Raw genomic sequence first — 21644 nt, 5'->3', positions numbered from 1 at the left:
GATTTTGCGCATCACTGTGGTTGGCGCCTACAGTAAACTGAGCATCTCGTGGGAACGTAAATTTATAGCTTCTTTCCTAATATTTTCATTCTCGCTCTCCCCCTCATTCTCGTTCTTCAAGATCATTTTTCGCCCCGCCTTCCTCCTTTTTACATCAGTTATTCTGTGGGCGATCTGCTAAAGGCGATGTCCACAGAGCAGACAGACATTGGCTAACACGCCTTGTGCTGTCTTGTTTAGTGCGGCATCTCGACCGTTTAATGGGAATAACCTTGAATTTTTAGGACCCAAGGGGGAAACCCTCTTCTAAATAAAATAAAAGCTTCACAGTCAAGGTGAGGACGTTACAGTCATTCGACACCTTATGAAAACATTCTTTTCCCAGCAAGAAGCAGGATTTTCAGAATTAGTGAAACCTCATTAACGAACTTTTAATGGATGCTTTAAATTACATCGTTTCACGATTTCGCTTTTTCTTCTATTTGGCGAGTCCCTCCGAAACGCAATACGAGAAAGCAGAAGATGTACCGAACTACATAAACGAGGTGGGTAACAGATAAATCTTTACTTGTTGAGTATTTCTTTCTTTCCTTAAAAATTAGCATTTAGCTATTCGAAATAAATGCGAAGTGAAGATATTTAATTTCTAACCTAGCTAATAGATTTTGGTGTACATTTGAACGTCTTTTGAAATTAAATGTGTTATCTTTAAATATATTCCTTATCAGCTGTTTGAAACTCTTCAGTAATAACTTGCCCATGTCCTCATAATCTATTGTTTCTGAAGATATTCGTTCTTATATTTTGTATGATTTGCGTTATTTTATGTAGAAAGCCTAAAAGAAAAAAAAAATTAAAGAATCAATATACCTTATTATGGCTTTCATATCGTACTGCTTCCATTTTGATTAATCCATACAACTTTGTACCACCCTCGTCAAAAAACCATACACCAAAAGTTTCAGGAATCGCATTGATTAGAATTGTTACCTTTGAGTTCATCCCCAAATTTAACTGAAGATTACTCAATTATTTAAACAGATTTGAAAGATATCGCAATATATATTTTTTAATCTTAAAGTATAATCCTGTTTATGTTCCAGTGATAAGTAATATTTATTTAATACAAAGTATTGGAACTGTTTCGCAAGAATTCTTGTGAAACAGCTCGATATTAAAATCTTCCTCGTTCCTGTAACTTGATTTTCATTTGATTCTCCATTCGACAATCCCGCCAAAACATAAACAACATGGTGGTGTAAAACACGACCACGTTGTTGCTGCAATTATCCATTAGCTGGAACCAGTGACGCCACTGGTTCCAGTTAAAGCATCGGGTTGGATTGCTTAATACTTGGAGGTCAATTAGGTCTGGACACGTCCTTGTCTCTTTGAAAGTGGATGTGACGCCCGCAGTGGCGTAACTAGGTGAGGGCGGAGGGGGTAGTCCGCCCCGGGCGGAACTTTTTGGGGATAGCACTTTTCACGTGAGACACGATTTTATTTTTCGACGATTCTTTTATTTACGTTAACTTAGTCATTTTTATTACTTAATTAACAGAAGAGCAAGAAAAATAACATTTTAGAATGTTGGAATTAAAGTTTTACTTCAAAAATAAACATACTGTTTTAATTTATTTCCCTATACGTCGTTTTGACTTTTTGTAGTGTTTTTGTCGTGTATTGAGAGGGGCGGCAAACTCAGGGACCACCCCGGACGGCAAAAGCTCTAGCTACAATACAGGGCGCCCGTAGCCTAGTCTATTTCAAATACATTATTTTTATTCATATGTTTTTTGTCCAAAAACAAGGAAGTTGAGCACAGTTATCGTTATGATCAACTTAAAGATAAAGAAGAGAAAACATTGAACTGTCGAATAGCTACAAAAGCCTTGGTGAGGTGTCGAATTATGTTTTGGCACACACGTAAGAATCTGGAGCTTGTGGGAACAGATAAGATCTTGGGAAATTTTTACTGTCTTTCTGATTAATTAAGATATCAAATCGTGTTTGACAAACAGTTTAATAGCCTTAGTCGCCTTTGTTAGCTTATTTTAAAATTTAGCTAGTGATTTTGTAAATTAGAACTTATTATTTCTACCGCTGTTGAATCGCTGTTCTGGCGCGAATATCGTAACATGTAACTAGTACTGCAGTGGAACAGTAGGGTTCAATTGTGATAAGTGGCTCGAAGGTTCTAATCACTTGTTAGGCAATTTTTATTTATTTATTTTTTATTTTTTTTGTTTTTGTAAGAAATTTTATTTTTTAGTAAGGACACAACTAATTCAAAACTGCGATCGTAACGTATATCATGAACTTGATACCGTAAGGTTATTGTTGTTGTTGGGTTTTAGAAACATCAGCGACTAAGTCCGTGTATATTGTCGGCAAATCTATTAATTATACGTATTAATTTTCATTGTTGATCAATTAAATTGTATTTAAATGGAAATCATTCCTCGACTAGAGCAGCAAAACAACAGCCACAAAGTAGGGGAAGTGCTGTGGCTCGGGGGAGAACCGAAGGGGGCAGTTTTCCTACGAATCACGGCCTAACAAAATGTACAACTTGTGCAATGTTTGTCGGGCTTTCTGGAACAGGACATGATACAGCCAATATTGTGTGTGTGTTCAGTGCAGAGAGTGTGAAGAAATTAGGCACCAACTCAGCATTCTGATGGGCGTTTATGAGAGTTTGAAGAGTAGGGTAAAGGCTCTCGAAGGAATTAAAATGGGGCCCATCGAGCTTTCAACTGCCAACTCAACGCCAGAGATCACACTTGTGTATCAGACAACACAGCTGCAATCTCCAAGGCAGAACACGCTGGTCCCACATGAAGTTACTGTAGGTGACTCTCTTGTCAAGGAAACGGGAAAATGTGGTGCAAGAAGGATAGGTGGAATAGAACAGGGTATATCTTCCAGGAGCAAAAGTAGATGACAGTGTAGAGCAGATATCATCTGGGCACAAAAGGTGATATTGTCGTTGTCTGTTGTTGGTGGTATTATTGTTGATATTGTTGGCACTAATGACTGAGGACTTATTTAACAAGCAGGCTTTTTAAGTAAGTCCTCAGGAAGTCCGCCTAAAATAGGCGCTGCTAGATGCGTTACTGCATATATATGCGTGTTATATATATATTTACTGCCTTTTAGAGTTAATTTAGGGCAGGTAAGTAGCTACGGTAGTGAGCTTCTCACTACATCAAGTTTGGGAGGATGAACCTTAATTTGTTAAACTGTATGAAATGTATTTTATAAACGTAAAGTTGTTTTACAACCATAAAATTCTCCAAAATCTAACATTAGAGCATATCAAGTTTCCATACTACTTAATGCAGGATAGAATTCAGCCAACATGTACACCTCACCTTCCCTTAATAGACTCGGAACAACTGTTAGTGAATTCCAGCTTCAAATAATTAATTATGAAGCTTTGGCCATCATTTGGTTCCGGCGAAATACACCCATCAATGTCTTTATATATTCGGTTGCCTATCGACTTTACACAGATATGACAGTCAAATCACATAAAATTTTCAAATTTGTGGGTTACATTGGAAATCGTGGGACCTAAATTTCTCTCTTAATAAATGCATCTCTATTTTCATTTCTGACATTTCAACCATCTGTAGATGATTCACGAAAGTCCACCATTAAGATTCTTTGTAAGAACTTTCAGAATAAAGTGAACTTTTTAGGAATTCCAAGTTGTTTTTTAATTGTCTTTAAATTTCACGTTATTTTAATTTCATCCTTTCCAAAAACATCAAACTACAGAAATCTAAATCTCCAAGTGTTACAGTTACAACGATGAAAATATCCTTCTATGTTTGTCGAAGAAATACCAAGCAAGTTGTTATTTTAACAAAATTCCAATAGAATTAAAATAAAATACTATTATAAGTACAGTTCTTTCAAGAGGGTAAATTGTTCAATCGTTACTTCGTCTATTACTGAGTAGTATCTTGGCATAAACATGAGGTGGTTTCTTTTAACGTTTATCAATTTATTTTCAGGTAAATCCCCTTTTAGTGGCGTTAATTTGTTTAGAGCATGTGATTTTAAGATGGAAAGGTAAAGAAGGCTTCAGAATGAATAGCACCCTTTCTAATATCTCTCAAGGAATGCTTATGGAATTAACAAGGTAAGTAAGTGTAAGTGAAAGTAGAATTAACAAGGTAAATTGTGAAATATACAGGTGTGTTCAATAAGTTCGGGGACTGACTTTCTATCTTTCCATCTTGAAATTGTAGCGTTGTTGTGATTTGGGGCAAGTTCGGTAACTCATCTAGACAGTGTAACTCATAGCCCATCCGTTTATCTGTAGTCAATCTGAATTAGCGAATGCTGAATAAAGCAGCTTTATGTCGTCTTATTAAAAAATGAGCTGAACAGCCAATTTGCATCGATTTTTGTTTCAAAAATTCGCTTTTCTGTTGCACGTTTCCCTAATTGTTCAAATTAGGGAAGAGTGCAACAGAAACCCAAGAAATATTAAAAAGAGCTTTTGGAGAAGATGCTATTTGTCGTTCGAAACTTTTCAGTGGTTCACAAAGTTTAAAGAGGGCCGGTTGTCGGCTGAAGGTTATCCTCGCTCTAGCTGCCCTTCAGCTTAACAACCGATGATTCAATCACTCGTGTTCGTGATCTGATCAGGAGTTTTCGACATTGACTATTCGCGAAGTTGCTAGTGAAACTAATATTTCTTATGGGACATGTCAATAGATTTCAACACAAGATTTGGGAATGCGATGCTTTTCGGTCAAGACGTCATTTGTAACTAGCATCATCGCTGACTATTACAGGAGCGACGAGTTCTCGCTTGTCAGGAAATAAAAAGACGGATTTTCATTGGGAGATTCCGTCTTCTCCAAGACTCAAGAAAACAAGACATTCATTGAAATGTGAATATCATGCTTATCGCTAGTTTTGACTCATTGATTATTGTTCATGATGAATTTGCCCCACATGGTAAAAAGTGAACCATGAATATTAAGAAACAATTTTACGGCGATTGCAAGATGTTAATTGGGGAAAAAAGCTGGAGAAGTGGGCTTCGGGAATTGGTGATTCCTCATGAAAATGTCCCTACATACTCTCAGCTCTTTCAAGAATTTCTTGCGAAGCACTTCATCAGGGTGGTCCCCCATCTAAAAAAAAAAACAGAAAATCACAGAGAGCTAAATTCTTTCAGTAATAGTTATTGAAAGAATTTAGTTCCCTGTGATTTTTGTTTCCCGAGCTTATATGCCCCTTGAAAAGTTACAAATTTGCAATGACTGAAGAAGTTATTTAGAACTAGACACAATAACTATTAGCAATTCGAATAGAAGCCTTTCAGAAATGCTTCAAGAAGTTTCAGAACAGTTGGAAACGGTGTATACAGCGTCAAGGGGACTACTTCGAAGAAAATCCATCCGGAAAACAATAAGCTTCATGTTCCAAGTATTAATTCAGTTACCAAACTTTTTGCTCATACCTAGTGTATAGTATATGCAGTGACCATAAACAGTGAACATAAAAAATATAGGAATAGACTGCGGGTTGCTCAGTACCGATTTAATATTAGTATTGCCCATACGCAAGTCAGGAAATTATTGCTACACCAGGAAAGTAATCCCTCCTCTCATAGATATTGATCCAACTGACCTTTGAATTTTTCCAAGCAATATGCCTCCATGTATCCACGGAGGCAATTTATTCCAGTGATTAACAACTAGCTGGCTGAAGGGAACATCTTATAATCCAGTCTATAATTCCTCTCCCTTAGTTTGAATTTATGCTCCTCACTTCTCCTGGTACCATTATTATGATGAAAATTTCACCTGCATTGATTTTACTGTCCCTTTCAAAGTCAAATGCTTCGCTAAAATCCATAAACAACGTTATTTCCTGTATCCAAATCATGAGTAGTTATAATAGCTTATTAGGTTAGTTAAACAAGATTTCCCCTTTGCAAAACCATGCTGTGTTCCCTTTAAAATTTTTATTTATAACTAGAAGACCCTGTATCGCACTTTTAATCATTGCCTCGATGACTTTCCCTAACACTAAAATCAGTGTGACTGGTCTGTATTTATTCAGTTCGTTCTTAGAACTACCAACTTCATGGTTTCGTAATACATCGGCACTTCTCCAGTTCATGATATTTACATATCAAGAACACAATGTGATCACTGTTTCTGTTTTGTGGGATGAAAAACACGATTTCCAGCAAAAATAACCATGAAACTCTTATTTGAGTCGACCATGGTGTGAAAAAAGGTAATCGAAGTGACTCCTCTCCTAAAAGTGCATCTATCTTCCGTAGGCGTCTCATTGGTCCACAAGCAATGTTACTGCGATATCCATAAATATTCCAGACATTGAAAATAAAAATATTTTATATCAACATAGTTCCGGAAATGCTTGGTTTCCGAGTTTTGAAGGTCTGTCTATGACACATAACTGTTCACATCACCTTATAATAATTGTTCAAAATGTCCACCTTCTGCCTGAACCTACAGGCCTCATATCGACGTCTCATGGACTCGCGAAAACGATGCCAAATTCCTGGCATGTTTCGAATTGTCTCACAACCTGCCACAATTCGATTGCGAAGAGTTTCCACATCAGCTACCGGAGTAGAATACACCAATGACTTTAAATGGCCCCACAAGAAGAAATCTAGTGGGTTTAAATCAGTGAGCGTGGAGGCCAGGCAGTTGGTCCATCTCTACCTATCCACCTACCAGGAAACCTTCGATTCAGGTTATTGCGGGATAGGTGGCTGAAATGTGCGGGAGCGCCATCGTGCATGAAATGTGCTTGTGGACGAATGATCAGTGGCGTGTCGTCCAAGAAATCAGGTATGTTGTTTTCCAGAAAGTTTCTGTACACCTGCCCTGTGAGTTTTTTGTTTGAAAGCAAATGGGGCCCAAATAACTTATCACCAAAAACACCCGCCCATACGTTGGTGATGTGATGGAAGGATTGCATGTGGGTTTTCCTCAGCCCATACGTGCTGATTGTATGGGCTGAGGAAAAAAGTTTTGGCTTCCGTCTCGTGTGAACTGTGCTTCATCTGTGAATATCACTAAGGCAGGAATGTGAGGAGTTGTATCACACTGCTGCAAGAACCACTGGCATAACATTACTCGCGCAGGATAATCTGCTGGTGACAAGGCCTGTACCCGTTGTGGGGAGGAAGGAGGTCTTATTTCTTTCTTTATTATTGTATTCTCTATTGGTTTGCTAACTCAATTACATGAGATGATCAGTAACAAAGAGAAGTGCCCTCAAACCTCTGATACCCCACTTACGCTATCTGACTGCATGTATCTAAATCAGAATTTTCCCGGTCCAGAGGGCGTTGTGATTTTCTTCGGTCCTGATAGAACCTAATTATGTCGGCAAGCCAATTTCTGAGTCTATGAATAATTGCAAACAACCATAATACCTTTGAAACAGCTTTAATACATGTCATAATATATATATAATATATATATAAGTACATATAATACATATTATAAATTCCATAAGTACAATATCTACAAATACTTCTCAGAGTGAAGACAGGTCAAACATTATACCAGCAGATTTAAATCTGGTTATATCATTGGGTTTACCTTCTCTTGATGAACAACATAGGCATACTATATCAATTCTACTAGTTATTCTTGCCCCATAACAGGTTAGGCTATCTTACTTAATATATATATAATTCCTTCTAACATTATGGGAATCTTCTACTCTTGAAGCCATTCCAATTCAGTTTTAACACAAAATCCATTTATCCTATTTCTAAATGCCCTTAAGATATTGACTAGATGTGTGTAACAAGCTGTGATCTATTTTAATTTCTACCTTCGGTACGAAAAACATCCTATAAGAGTCAGGTTTCTTAATTTACGAAAATGTTCCCTTCTATAAAGCATTAACTGACTCTGCTCTCCCTAAAGTTTGTCGCGACTTTACCTTATCCTTTAAATTAACATAAATTCATCGGGTTATGCTCAGATGCCTGACATAACCATCTCCTTTTGTGTAATTCTGGCCTTAATCGTTTCTCTAAACATTTCATTTACCTAAAGCACTCAATCTATTACTCAGGGATACAAGAGCCTTAATATATGCATATATACAAGTACTTTAGTCTTAGCACATCCACTTATGCTTTCTTACAATTTCCATTTTCGCTGCCACACTCCTTTTTTCTATACTGCCCATTTTCAAGCCCACACACATGTATATATTTATGCCTTTGAATTTACTTTGTGGCTTATATAGCATGAACGTAACAGTCCACTTACTTTATTTCTATCTTGCCCTTGCCTTGTCCTAAGTTGGTGTTTCCTCTGGGTATTTACTGCTGCTGCTTCCACATTTCTGAAGGTCCTCTGGTGATCGGCGATTATTACATCTAAGAGATGGCCTTCATTCCAGTTTAGTAGGCTGTACTGCTGGCGGATTGTGGTAGACGAATAAGGACCATCTTCTCACTTCTCGTATGGTTTCCATCTCTCCGTAAGGACATCACTTTACTTGGGGATTCTTTCTCACTGTAAGGCACATAATTATCTTAACTTTTCATTCATTATCGTTAATTTCTTTTACTTCTCTCGCATCACCGATCTTGTTCCGGCCTACACTCCGACTACCACTTCGATTCTGCTCCGACTTCTCTATGTCTCATCCCCTATCTTTTTCTCCCAAAATGACATGTTAATTTCTCTCTCATCTATTCGTTCGTTCTTCATCGCCTGATCTCTTCCACCAATCGTGTCGAATTCCTTTCTCTTAACTTTTATTTCCCGCCTATTTTCTTACTAAGAATAGCGTATTCTTTATTGCTATTTCTTATTGTCTTTAAAATTTCTTCCCTACAGCCCTCCCAGAGAATCGCTTACAGCAGCCCTCTTCCACAAATTGTCACGGGCCTTCACTGATTCGTCGTGATCACTAATCCTTTCCTGTTGCTTGGTTTATGCCAGGCTCTTTACTTGCCCTTATTTCTGGTGTGGTGCCCCTTTGTCAATTTTAAGTGAACCTTTTAGTCACCATTATCTATGCCTGAGCTCTTAATCGCCCCTTTTGTCAAACTTTGAGTTGTTCTAAGTGACATTATCACTTAGAACACTTAAATTTATACTAAATTTTAGTTGATGCTAAATTAAAAAATTGTGGGAGCGAAGTTAAAAAATATGTAATTAATGATATTGAAATTTCGCAAGATTATTTAATGAAAAAACTTTCAAGCCTACAGACTAGTAAGGCTCCTGGAGTTGATGGAATATACCCTATAATCTTGAGAGAGGCGGCAAGCGAGTGCATTGAACCACTGAGGCTGGTTATGCGAGCATCACTAGACTCTGGGGAGATTCCCTTGGATTGGAAAAGTGCAAATGTATCTCCCATACATAAGGGTGGCTCTAAAAGTGAAGTGGGAAATTATCGACCTGTCAGTCTGACTTCAGTAGTAGGGAAAATCATGGAGGCATTGATCAAGGGTGGAATTCAGGATCATTTGGATCGAATTGAAATTCTCAAGGATTCTCAGCATGGTTTTGTAAAGGGAAAATCATGTTTAACAAATCTGGTTCGCTATTTCGAAAGGGTCACTCACGAGCTGGATTTAGGGAATAATTTCGACATTGTTTATTTAGATTTCAGCAAAGCTTTTGACTCAGTCCCACATGAGCGGTTGCTTTATAAGCTGGAACAGGTTGGAATCACTGGAAAAATCCTTAGATGGATAGAAGGATGGCTTCAGGGCAGGAGGCAGAGGGTTGTGATAAATGGCTATTCCTCAGATTGGGTTGATGTAAGAAGTGGGGTTCCCCAAGGATCAGTATTAGGACCACTGTTGTTTTTAATTTTCATAAACGACATTGATGAAGGGATAGAGGGCGTGATGTCTAAATTTGCAGATGATGTTAAAATTGGTAGAGTAGTTAATGATCACTGTCAAGCTGAGCTTCTTCAGAGAGACCTAGATAGACTTCAAGAATGGTCAGAAAAATGGCAGCTGTGCTTTAATCCAACAAAGTGTAAGGTATTACACCTGGGAAACAGTAATCCCAAAATAACTTATTCACTTGGTGGAGTTCAACTAAACCCAGTACTGGAGGAAAGGGACTTGGGTGTTACGATACGGTCAGACATGAAATTCTCTGAGCATTGTAAACAGGTTGCAAGGAAGGCCCATGGTGTCCTATCGATGATCTATCGAACTTTTGCAAGTAGAGATAGGGACGTGATAATCCCATTATATAAGGCTTATGTTAGACCACACTTGGAATACTGTGTTCAAGTATGGAGACCGCACCTAAAGAAAGACATCGAGCTTCTTGAAAGGGTGCAAAGAAGGGTAACTCGCCTGGTGAGATCGGCAAAAGGGCGTCCGTATGAAGAAAGACTTCGAATATGTGGGTTGCAGAGTTTGGAAACTAGACACCTTAGGGGAGATTTGATTGAGGTGTTTAAGGCTCTGAGAGGCATCAGTAAAATGAATGAGGACAAAATTTTCAAGATTATAAATGATGCTAGAACTAGGGGACATAAATTCAAGTTACGCGGGGAAATGTTTAGATTGGACTGCAGGAAGTTTTATTTTAGCCAGCGAGTTATAAATTACTGGAATAAGTTGCCTTCATGGGTGGTAGAGGCCGACAGTTTGGGGAAATTCAAAGGTCATCTGGATAGTACTTTCGGGTAAGGGAAGCGCATAGGATGATAGGATTAATTTCCTTTTTATTTAATTTTTAATTTCATTTTATTATTTTTATTTATTTATTAATTATTATTATTTATTTATTTATTTAATTTTTGTTTTTATCATTGTTTTGTTCGGATTTTTTTTTTTTTTTTGGCTGGTGCAGCATAAGCCATAGGCTTTCTTGCACCATACGGCCGTTACTAATACTAATACTAAACCTTCTTTACTTACTCTTTCACTCGCCTAGACCCAAATACACCAGATCATGTAAGATCCACTCTTACACCGGTGCAGATGGTAAGGATACAGTTGGTGTTCTCGCAACACTCTCCAAGTAGTCGAACGTTGAACAGCCAGTTGCATTGCTATTCTGCGTGTGCTGATTCCAGGAGTGGCATGCACAACATCCAAAATCTCCTCCTCTACTTCAGGAGTCGTTGATCTTGGTCGTCCTCTGTCCTCAGCACAAGGCGTAAAGGTCCCATGTTCACAAAGGCGGCGATGGATACCTTCAAACGTTTTCCTGTCTGGACATCTTCGTTCTGGGAACCTTTCGTAGTACAAACGACGAACCTCCAGAGCATTTCCGTCCGCCAAACCGTACATAAAGTGCATATCCGCTTGCTCCTGATTTGAGTACATGATCGGAATGGAAAACCACCAGATTCTGTCAGTACCTTGTGATGAAGGAAATCACCTGCGGGAGGATAAGACATTCCGGTTAATAACTCGGGAACCAAGCATTTCCGGAACTATGTTGATGTAAAATATTTTTATTGTCTACATATGAGAAACTCATTCCTGAAGTTATGCCGTGTATTTTTGAGACACCCTGTATAATGTGCAGTGTAGATGAAAACTTTTTTATTAAGTACCGATTAGCTGTTGTATACCTTATATCTTTTTATAAAAACACAAGGAATAAACTTTTTATTTATCACATGAAGTGCGTCAAACTCTGACGATATAAGTGAAGATATTTACAGTTTTGTATGACGCATAAAAGTTCCTGTCATGGTTTTCCAAATGTTTAGTAACAACAAAAAAATATCAATACCTTTTGCAAAGTTCCCCTTTTTATAATTAGTTAAGCAGTTTTCCAAAGAAAAAAAAAACAAAGTCTGATATGATCATCACGTCTTATTTCTTTTTAGAATACCTCTTCGCGGATTTGAAGTGTTTCTCTATTCTTGGGTGTATAATCACTATAGAATTATGGAACTTCCCTGGAATTCGTTGTGGACTTGGATAACTTGTATTTTCGTTACTGATTTCTGTTTCTACTGGATGCACAGGATAACTCATCGTAAGTATAGTTGTTATTGTAGAGTTTTAAGCTCATCTGCAACTTAGGACATATTGCACCGTATATAATATGTCCATAAATTGCGTGTGTGTGTGTGTGCTGTGGTCAATTTCCTGGTTGTTGGATGAAAAACGAGGTTGGTTGGTTGTTGTTGGGTTTTAAGAGCATCGGCGACTAGGACCATGTTGCTACGTATATTTTGGCTGCAAACTGCCTGCGTTCTAAGGTCGATTTTCTGTTTGCTGGACAAAAAACCCGAATTTCCGGGAGAAAAAACCATGCTACCCTCGCCTGAGACGCAAGTATCGTGCTAACTCTCTCTCTCTCTCTCTCTCTCTCTCTCTCTCTCTCTCTCGTAAGAAAGTTCTTATGGATGCCATTTTATTATTATAAATGCCTAATACATGATGTAATAAACAACTCTTTCCTCCTACAAATATTACCATTGTCAATTACTTTTTAATTGCTTCACTGTGGATTAATGTTATAATGTTTGATTGCAGAAGTCAGCATCTTGTGGGCAATTCACGAAGTTCATCACAGTTCCGAAGATATGAATCTAACTATTGCAATGAGAAACCAAATATTTCTCATCAGTTCACACTGGGTAAGTACGTACACAGATTTCATTAATATGCATTGAATTATACGTTATAGTTATATAAAAAAATATAATGCTTTTGTTATAAGTTTCTTAATAGGGTCGGAATAAACTTGAATGATATAAAGAAAAATTTCGGGGATAGGGGAATGATTTATCCTTTTCTGGGATCTCATTAAAATTCTCTGTGCGATCAGAGTTATAGATTTCAAGAGAAATACTATTATTTTTCTCTAGGGTCTTTTCATTTTTGATTTCAGTCCTACTTTATTCGTTACCATAAAAAAATAATAATAAATAAAATAACTGTGAAAAGTTATGCAATCCATAAAACTTAATGATCCAAGACAGAGTACCCAACAGTTTTCTTTTTTGAATAGTGGGGCGGGTGGCAGTAGAGGATCAGAATCACTATTTTTACCTGGTAAAAATTACTCAGTTGTTTCGTTTATTCATTTAGATGGAGTCTCTTTCGGGCAGCTGCTGAAGCCTGCAAACATCCCCACTTGATGCGACGCTGCTCTGTTAGGTTACTTTTTAGGTTAAGTTACTATAAGAACCGACAGAGATTATTTTATTTCATAAATGACGAATATTTGGTTTTAGTTTATTATTATTTTATTGCAGCTTCGGTCAGCAATGAGCCATCAACTCCAAAAATGCCTCCGACGCTTATCTCCTGATCTGTTAGCTTTCTGTATCCATTATCAGTATTTTTTTCAATTTCGCAAATATGTAATTTCGAAAATGTTTTGTTTACAAATTTAAACCCCTCGCTCATTTTAAATGTCTTATGTTAATTATTCAATTTTGTAATCCATGATTGAGTATATATTATTTTAGTACAACCTGAAAACAATATTTGTAATCCCCTGGCGTTATGGCCGTGAAGGGCTTTCGCAAGGTCATTCAGTTTGCATAACTTTAAATAAATTTCATCGGTTTGCAATAAAGATATTCACTATGCCCAAGTTATTGAGTTGCAACTGTAATTAGTAGTTGCGTCCCCTACTTTTATTTTTTTGTTATTAAAGTGCACATTTTGATTCTCAGGTCAAGGTTTTTTCGCTTTTTTTTCATGTTCTCAATTAGCAAAATAAAAGAAAATTATGTTTACATTATTGTACGACCACTACTCCACCATTGTTTCCAAATAAGGTCAATCTTAAGTTTTTTATTCATTATCGGTATTGTAACGTTATCGAGGGAAAAATAAAATCATTATACCTTTATTCAAGTTAAAAATCACACCCTCTGGAAATAGTAAGTCCTTGTGTATGCAATGTAACCGCAATATAGCACATTTAATAATTATTTCCCCATTGTGTTTATAAAAAAATCCATCATTATTCATAATAATGATGGATTTTCTCCTTGACACGAAGAAAGGTCAGGGGTTCTTTTTAACCTCGTAAATTTCGTTTTAATTATTTCATATTTGTAGAAGGGAACAATAGAGAGGGGAAATAAAAAAAATCTGTTCCTGTGTGACAATTCAAATTACACGCATACGAAAGAAAAGATTTCCAGTTGGTATGCGAGCGGATACAAATTTTCCTAGACCGAATGGAACGCTCTTTGGGTTTCTTTGTGGCCATTATAAATTTATTCAGTGCCGTTCGTTATCTGCAGCTGCTTGTTCCATTGAAACGGCTAGTCGTGGACTCTAATTGAAGCAATTATTTTATTAATCATTTTATATTTTGGAAGGGAACAAAACAGGGAAGAAATTAAAGGAGCGTTTCGAGTGTAGCGATTCACATTACACAGAACATTGCTGTCACTAGTCAAGGAAATGGCTCGAATGCATAGTTCTATTTTTCGTGGAAAGGGCCTATCTTAAGGTTGTAGGAGGAAAGCATGACTACACTGCCCTACCATTAATATCCGGACACTTGCCTTTAAACAACAAAAAAAAAAGAGCTTTTATTGTGTCATTTAATATTTTGTGCTGAAACCTTTTGCTTTTATGACGGCCTTCAATCTTCGCGGCATACTCTCCACCAGCTTTTAATAAATGTCAAATGATAATTTCCTCCACTCGAACTTTAATGCAGCCACCAGTTCGGCCTTGTTCTTTGGACGATCTCGACGTGCACTTACTCGACGATCCAATACATCCCAAAGATGCTCGATAGGGTTCAGATCAACACTCTGGGCTGGCCAATCCAACTTTTCCACACCTGTCTTCAAACCACTCTGTTACGACCCGAGCAGTATGGCATGCCGCATTGTCTTGCTGATACAGGTATGGGCCATCCCCGAAGTATTGCCATAATGTTGAATTGCATAATTGTCCAGGCTATCCTGGTATTGCACAGTAGTAATAGTTTTGTGAATAACGACTAATGGGCCCAAGCCAAACGATGAAAAGCACCCCATACCATGACATTACCTCCACCAGACTTCGTTGTTGGGAGGATACAATCAGGAAGGAACTGTTCCCCTGGCATTTGCCAAACCCAGGAACGGGCATCAGTCTGGTAGAGTGCGAATCTCGACTCGTTTGTCCATGGGACTGTTCTCCATTGCTCTACAGTCCAGGATTCGCGCTCCTTACACCCGGCGTCTAGAATTTGTTGAGGTGATCATTTCTGTTGAACTGTTGAGGTAATTCTGTTGAACGTGTCATTTTGCATGCCCACTTTTGCAATTGTCTGTTCGAAGTCCATTGTGCATATTTATAGCAGGTTCTGTGACGTGTTGCATGCATAGGACTTGTTTCCCCATCCATGGAGGGGTGTCCGGATATTAATGGTAGGGTAATGTATTTAACTACATGTATGAATTTCTAAAACTCGTAAAAATACATACACTGGCCAAAAAAAATACGAATTTTATTCAGTAGGCCGCCAAAATTTTATCATGACGGGGCGCCTGCCCATTATGGAAGGTGTGTTAATGACCATTTGAACAGGCGTTTTGGGCGTCGATGGACTGGCCGTGGTGGGCCCGTTGCCTGGCCCCATGCTCACCTGATTTATTCAAAGGACCGTCTTTGTTTCGAATAGCAGCATGTGTGCGGCGCGACATAGTGCATTTTGGTTTAACTGTAGCCATTCTTCCAGCAAAATATCGCGTGGCTGCGAAAAAGTTGAAGGAAGAGAACCTCATTGCCGAATAGCTCTGTCCAGCATATTCCACATTCTCAACAGGACTAAGATGAGGTGAATGTGAGGAGTTAGAAAAGATGATGGAAATCCGTGTCATGTTCTCGGAACCATTCTTGCACGTTTCTGATATGATGCGCTATTGGATTGTCATCCATAAAGTCGCCATCACCTTCGGGATAAAAGTGTGACATTGAAGGATGCAGTAGATCTGATACAAAATTTAGGTACTCCCCGGATGACATGCGACCTTTTACCGGTATCAACGGACCCAGTCCGCGCCAACACAACACTCCCCATACCATGCCACCTCGGGTTGGGTTATTTTATCTGCTTGGGTTATTTTAACAAGGCAAGCAGGTTCTATCGCTTCGTGAGGTTCTCGCCACACTCTGTCTACCATCAGTGCAAAACAAATTGTATCGTGATTTGTCTGACCACTTGACTTTCTTCCATTGTCCACTGTCCAGTCACGACGTTCGTACCCAATTTCTTCACTTCCTGCGCATGGTATGGTTGAACTAAGGCAGTTCTAGGCTTAATTGAATTTAGATGTTATTTTCTGCACACACTAGATGTCCTGTTTTTACGTTCAGCTCTCCTTAGAGTACGACAGCTTCGCTCTTGAAGTTTTGGTTTTTCTGTCAAATTTACGCCTTTGAGATGTGGAAGAAATGCTTTCTTTCCAATTATTGAGAGCCCTCGTGGGTAGCACAGTTGGTAGAATCGTCGTCCTACCACCCCACATTGAGCAGAAAATATCAAGTCCGAGTCCCGCCGATGATGTCAAGAATTTTTATGGGTCTTTTTTACAACGTGGCTGAGTTTGTCTCAGGCGAAGGTTGTATGGTTTTTTCGCCCGGAAACGCGAGTTTTTGGTCTAGCAAAGCAAACAGAAAATTGACCACAGAACACACGCAGTTTACGGACAGTATATACAGAGTAATATGGTCTTAGTCGGTGATGATCCTAGAACCCAATGACAACAACAACCAATTATTGAAACCCTTTGAGATGTATGGTTTTGAGCAACCAGTTACGTGTTTCGTTTTTGAATTGTGGCTCTTGCTAAAAGTGCACCCAAGATAAAGACCTTTTTAAAAGTCTGACAGATCACGTGTTTTCCCTACTCTGGCCTCAGATTACTGCAGTAACAGTCTGTATAGTCTTTATACTCAACGAGGGAACACGTCATCGTCCCACGTCACAGTTTTCTTTGCATCTATTCTAATTTCTTCTGTCTGTGATTGTCTTAATGCAACGGTTCGTGTTTTTTTGGGCAGTGTTACGAGCGTGAAAGGTGAACTTGACTACTTTTAAAAAGGTAGCAGAGGAGGCCATATACAGTGGATCGTGAGTAACTTTACACTTTTACGGAGGTGCGTCTTTGGAAACCCAAGAATTCTCAACCGAATAAGTTAGAGATTCATACTTGGTGTGATCATAATGGCAAATCTAAATTCATCAACGCTTATCCTATTTTCTTGTTTTATCCTGTCAAAAATGTACCTCTGAAAAAACAAAATCCACTAAGTTGTTTGATTTTGCTTCAAGCCAAGTGATGTAGACATGTACAGGTACGGTATCTTGGCATCCTCTAGTCTTGCACTGAAGTGCAAGACTAGTGGATGTCAAGATTCACTTTTCATTTAATGGGATTTTTTATTTATTATTATTATTTTTTTACCCTGTTTGAATGATCCCAAACTCGTTTTGGGCATTCAGTATGAGTTAGTCAAGGTCCACCACAGTACATGCGAAGTTGTGGTCCTCCTCCTCGTGGCTAAATGGACACTAGGCAGGTTTTCCAGGTGATCGTCGACCTGGTGACAAAGTGACCAGAAACAACACACACACACATTTGTTTATTTATGAAAACTATTTATTATTTGGAAAATTTTACAAAATTATTGAAGCGTACAGTTTTTTAAAGAAAACTGAAACTTTTGATTGAAAACTTGATTGAAAAATACAAACTTGTGTTTGTATTTTGTTTGTATTTCAATGAAATTTAACTTTAACTTAAATTACTTTGTTCTTTATTCTCAGTTCCTTAATTTTGAAGGAATTAACGGAAAAAATTCAGCAAAAAATTTAGCAAGGTATTTATTACGAGACAGAATTTAAAGTTTGTAGGAACCGATTGGAAAAGGCTAAGTACTTGTTTTTTTTTTTAAATGGAGGATCTTTATTTTATATAATAAAATCGAAACATCAATTGAAATCATTTAAATACATTTAAAAATAAACTTGCATCTATTTTCAGCTTACTTATTTACCTATGGCATTGGCATTCCCACCATCTGTATATTTGGTGCACTACCAGTTAAACCTGGTTTATCAGATTTATCTGCACAGCGAGGTAATCAATTTTCGTCTTATTAAAATTATTTCATTTCATTTAAATTTCAATTGTTTCATTCATTAAATTTATAGACTTTAATTCTAATGCAAATTTAAATTTTAGATATTTGAATTAATATTTTAATAATCTTTTTATGTGCTGTAACACAACGAATACAAGTACACTTAGGAATGAATACTGCTGGAAACTGGATCAAATTGAAATGGTTTTCAACTGAAAATCTACCATGGATCGGTTATTTTCTAAAATTTCTTCAAGGACTGTAAAATTTCGTTAATACTTTAAAAAGTATTAACGACAAGTGACATTAAAAATAATTATACACAAAAGAAGGATGACATCATCGGGTGGAGAGCTAGTTGGGAGTGGGACTGCAAGAATCATCATTATTTCTGAAACAGAAGTGCCAAGTTCAGTTGTGCAGAACATTGTTATAAAAATTTTTCTCGAATGAAAACGTTAACCTGGAGAACATTTTTCCAGACTTGAAGTTGAGTACGTCAATAAATATTTATCGCAGTTACAAGGAAGAAACTTTTGAAGCCACACCACAAATGAGGAGTGGGTAGAAAGTTTCAGGAATGACTTTATAAGTAAGCAAAAGAAATTACCAATTATTTTCTTTTGTTACCTTCAAAATAAGTCCCTGAAAGCTCTACACGAACCGCTCTCTTCTTTCACTACTGGAAGAATTTTTGAACTCGTTTGCTGATGCTGATTCCAAATAGCTCAAGGTAGGGTACTCGACTTTCTCCAAAGATCTAAAATGTGTCCTTTCAGCTAAAGTTTGATACCTAAAAATAGAAATAAGTCAAATGGAGATGAAAAGGGAAGTACGGAGGATCCGTATTTTTATCACAATTTTCGTACAGACCTTAATTTTAAGATTAATGGTTAATGGTTAAAATTTGAAGCTCTCTTTATCCATCTCTAATTGTTCTGCTGTTGTTCTAAGTGTCATTTTTCGATAGGTACGCACTTTTCCCACACTCAAGTTCCACGCTTTTTCAACATTTCCATCAGTTTTCGCTCTCGTCTCCAACTTGATAAAGAACTTCCATAGCTGTTTTCGGTTCCTTCAGTCGTTTTTCAAGCAAACCCACTTGAACTTAATTTAATATTGTTTGATGCACAGCAAACACACTACAACTTCTGATCACGGTAACTGAATGATTAAAAAACACAGTATAACATGTGGTGGGAGAGCTCTGTCGTTGGTCGAGACAGCAGCACCTTACTGTGGCCATTCATTGAGCCATACCTCGTAGTCCAGTGGAGCATTCAGAAATTTTGTTTGTGAGGCCACTCTTATGTAGGTAGCTTTTATAAGAGTCAATACTTGACAGTACAATTATATAACATAATACAAAATATTTTGGGAACTTTGGCCCCATCAACCATCCTCTGTGAGCGCGCATATGCCTCGTACACTTATTGAGAATAAATCATGAGTTGCTTCGCCCGCGCACTCCAAATAAATAGTATTTCTCTGCAGGCCTGTTGTCACTTATTTTCAATGAGTGGCATTTCCAAAAAAAAAAAAAAAAAATGGAGTTATGGATTACTGTTCCTAAATAGATGGGTAATTAGGCACCTTCAGTGATGCCTCGGATCCTACACTGTGGAAGCTTATCACGTTGGGTTGCCGATAGCTATACAATAAGCTGTCTGAAGAGTTTCCAGACTCATATCTGAGGACCCGATGCTGCAGTTTGTTTTTATAAACTAGTGGAAGTCTGCATCAAGGTTTTGAGCATATGAAGACATCTATATTACAGGAATTCGTTCATTAAATGGGCTTTTGCTTAATATGACCTAGCGAGAGAGGCATGAGGATCATAAGAATGCGATGGGGATCAACTACTCACAGGGTTTTTAAATTTCTGACAGATTCATGGCAATGTTACATGTTAGGTGGGTCGGAAAACTGCTAGCTTGCGGGGAGACAAAGACCAATAGATTGACAGTAGCCACTGGCAGAGGTGAAAGAGATTCTTGCACTGCTTCTATTAGAATGAGCAGAAGCCTGGAAAACAAGATGCATGGTATTTCAGAGACTGCTGGGAGCCATTGCGGTACAAGTAAACACATGAGTTGTGTTAGGGTAGCTAAGAATAGAAACAGGTGCAGGTATACTTGCGTGTACACCAATGCTGGGAGTTTAGTAAATAAATTTGATGAATTTGAGGTATTGCTCAAAACATCAAAGGCAGATATTGTTGGGATTTCAGAGACGTGGTGTCACACAGATATAAGGGATGCAGAACTGCAATTTGGGGAGTACAACGTCTACAGAAAGGATAGACAGGATAGGAAGGGGGGAGGGGTTATGCTATTAGTTAAGAAACACATAAAAACCAAGGAAGTGAAGCCAGTCGACATCGCTGGACAGGGCAGTGTCGAGTCAGTTTGGTGTGACATAAGCATTGGGAGATCAAAATTGAGAGTAGGAGTGTGCTATAGGCCTAATGACTCTGATGAGTATAATAAGAAACTGTACAGGGAAATAGAGTGGGCCAGTAAATCAGAGAGTCTTATAATGGGAGATTTTAATTTCCCAGATATTGACTGGAATTTGGGGGCTGGTTACTCACACACTAGCAGGGCTTTTGTGGATTTATTGGATGATTATTTTCTACATCAGCATGTTCGGGAGGCAACTAGAGGGAGTAATACTCTTGATTTGATTATCAGTAGTGATTCTTCATGCATTAAGAATCTGCAGATAAATGAACCACTAGGTGGCAGTGATCACAGTGTGCTGAAGTGGGATTTACTCAAAGAGGTAACTACCATTAGGGGTAAAGGGAACGGTTATTGCTTTCGTAAAGGCGCCTACGATGGACTGAGACAGTATTTAAATTCTATACAGTGGGACCAACTGATGATGTTACCAACATCATCAACAGCAAATTCAAAATGAGAAGCATTCAAAGAACTTATCTTGGAAGCTACTAGGCTTTACATACCAACTAAGAAATATTGTTCAAGGTTTAGGCCTGAATGGATGTCAGATGACCTAATGAGACATATGGCAAAGAAGAAAAATGCATGGGATACTTACAAATTAACACATGACACAGAAGCCTATGATAGATACAAGTTGATATGCAACCAAGTTACCAAGGAGGTTAGGCAGGCGAAGGCAGATTACGAGAAATCCTTGGCAAGGGACAAGGGATACAAAGAAAAACAGCAAAGAGTTCTTTACTTATGTAAACTCTAGAAGAAAGGGGATGAATCAGATTGGTCCACTTGATATTGATGGGTCAACTGTTGATGATCCTGCTCAGGTAGCTAACAAACTAAATGAATATTTTGCCTCGACATTCACACATGAGGAGTTATTCAGCGAGGGGAATGCCAGAGGTGTATTCAACTCTAGCAGTAAGCTACAGAATCTTGAAATAACTGGGAGTAAAGTGGAGGAGAAACTGTTGAAGATAAACACAAGAAAGGCACCCGGGGTGGATGGGATCTATCCAGTTATATTAAAGGAGCAGCAAAGGAAGTAAGCAAACCCTTAGCCATAATTATGAGAGCTTCCTTGGACTCAGGGG

At 38.0% G+C, this 21644-nt stretch overlaps 1 protein-coding gene across 1 annotated transcript in view; it reads left to right on the top strand.

Moving 5' to 3' along the window:
- The first annotated feature begins 361 nt into the window (after positions 1-361).
- LOC150080512 (alkylglycerol monooxygenase-like) overlaps positions 362-21644 on the top strand; it is a 61622-nt gene continuing 40339 nt past the window's right edge. The window contains exons 1-5 of the mRNA XM_090381478.1: positions 362-545; positions 4023-4150; positions 11857-12008; positions 12512-12615; positions 17986-18081. Coding sequence (XP_090237604.1) covers positions 435-545; positions 4023-4150; positions 11857-12008; positions 12512-12615; positions 17986-18081 — 591 coding nt within the window. The 5' untranslated portion in view covers positions 362-434. The remainder of the gene's footprint in view (positions 546-4022; positions 4151-11856; positions 12009-12511; positions 12616-17985; positions 18082-21644) is intronic.

The sequence above is a fragment of the Mastigoproctus giganteus genome, chromosome 9, assembly GCF_048544385.1.
Source record: "Mastigoproctus giganteus isolate SK-2022 chromosome 9, ASM4854438v1, whole genome shotgun sequence".
Taxonomy (NCBI): Eukaryota; Metazoa; Arthropoda; class Arachnida; order Uropygi; family Thelyphonidae; genus Mastigoproctus; species Mastigoproctus giganteus.
Note: the sequence above shows the minus strand (reverse complement) of the source record. Positions and strands in the feature narration are given on the sequence as shown.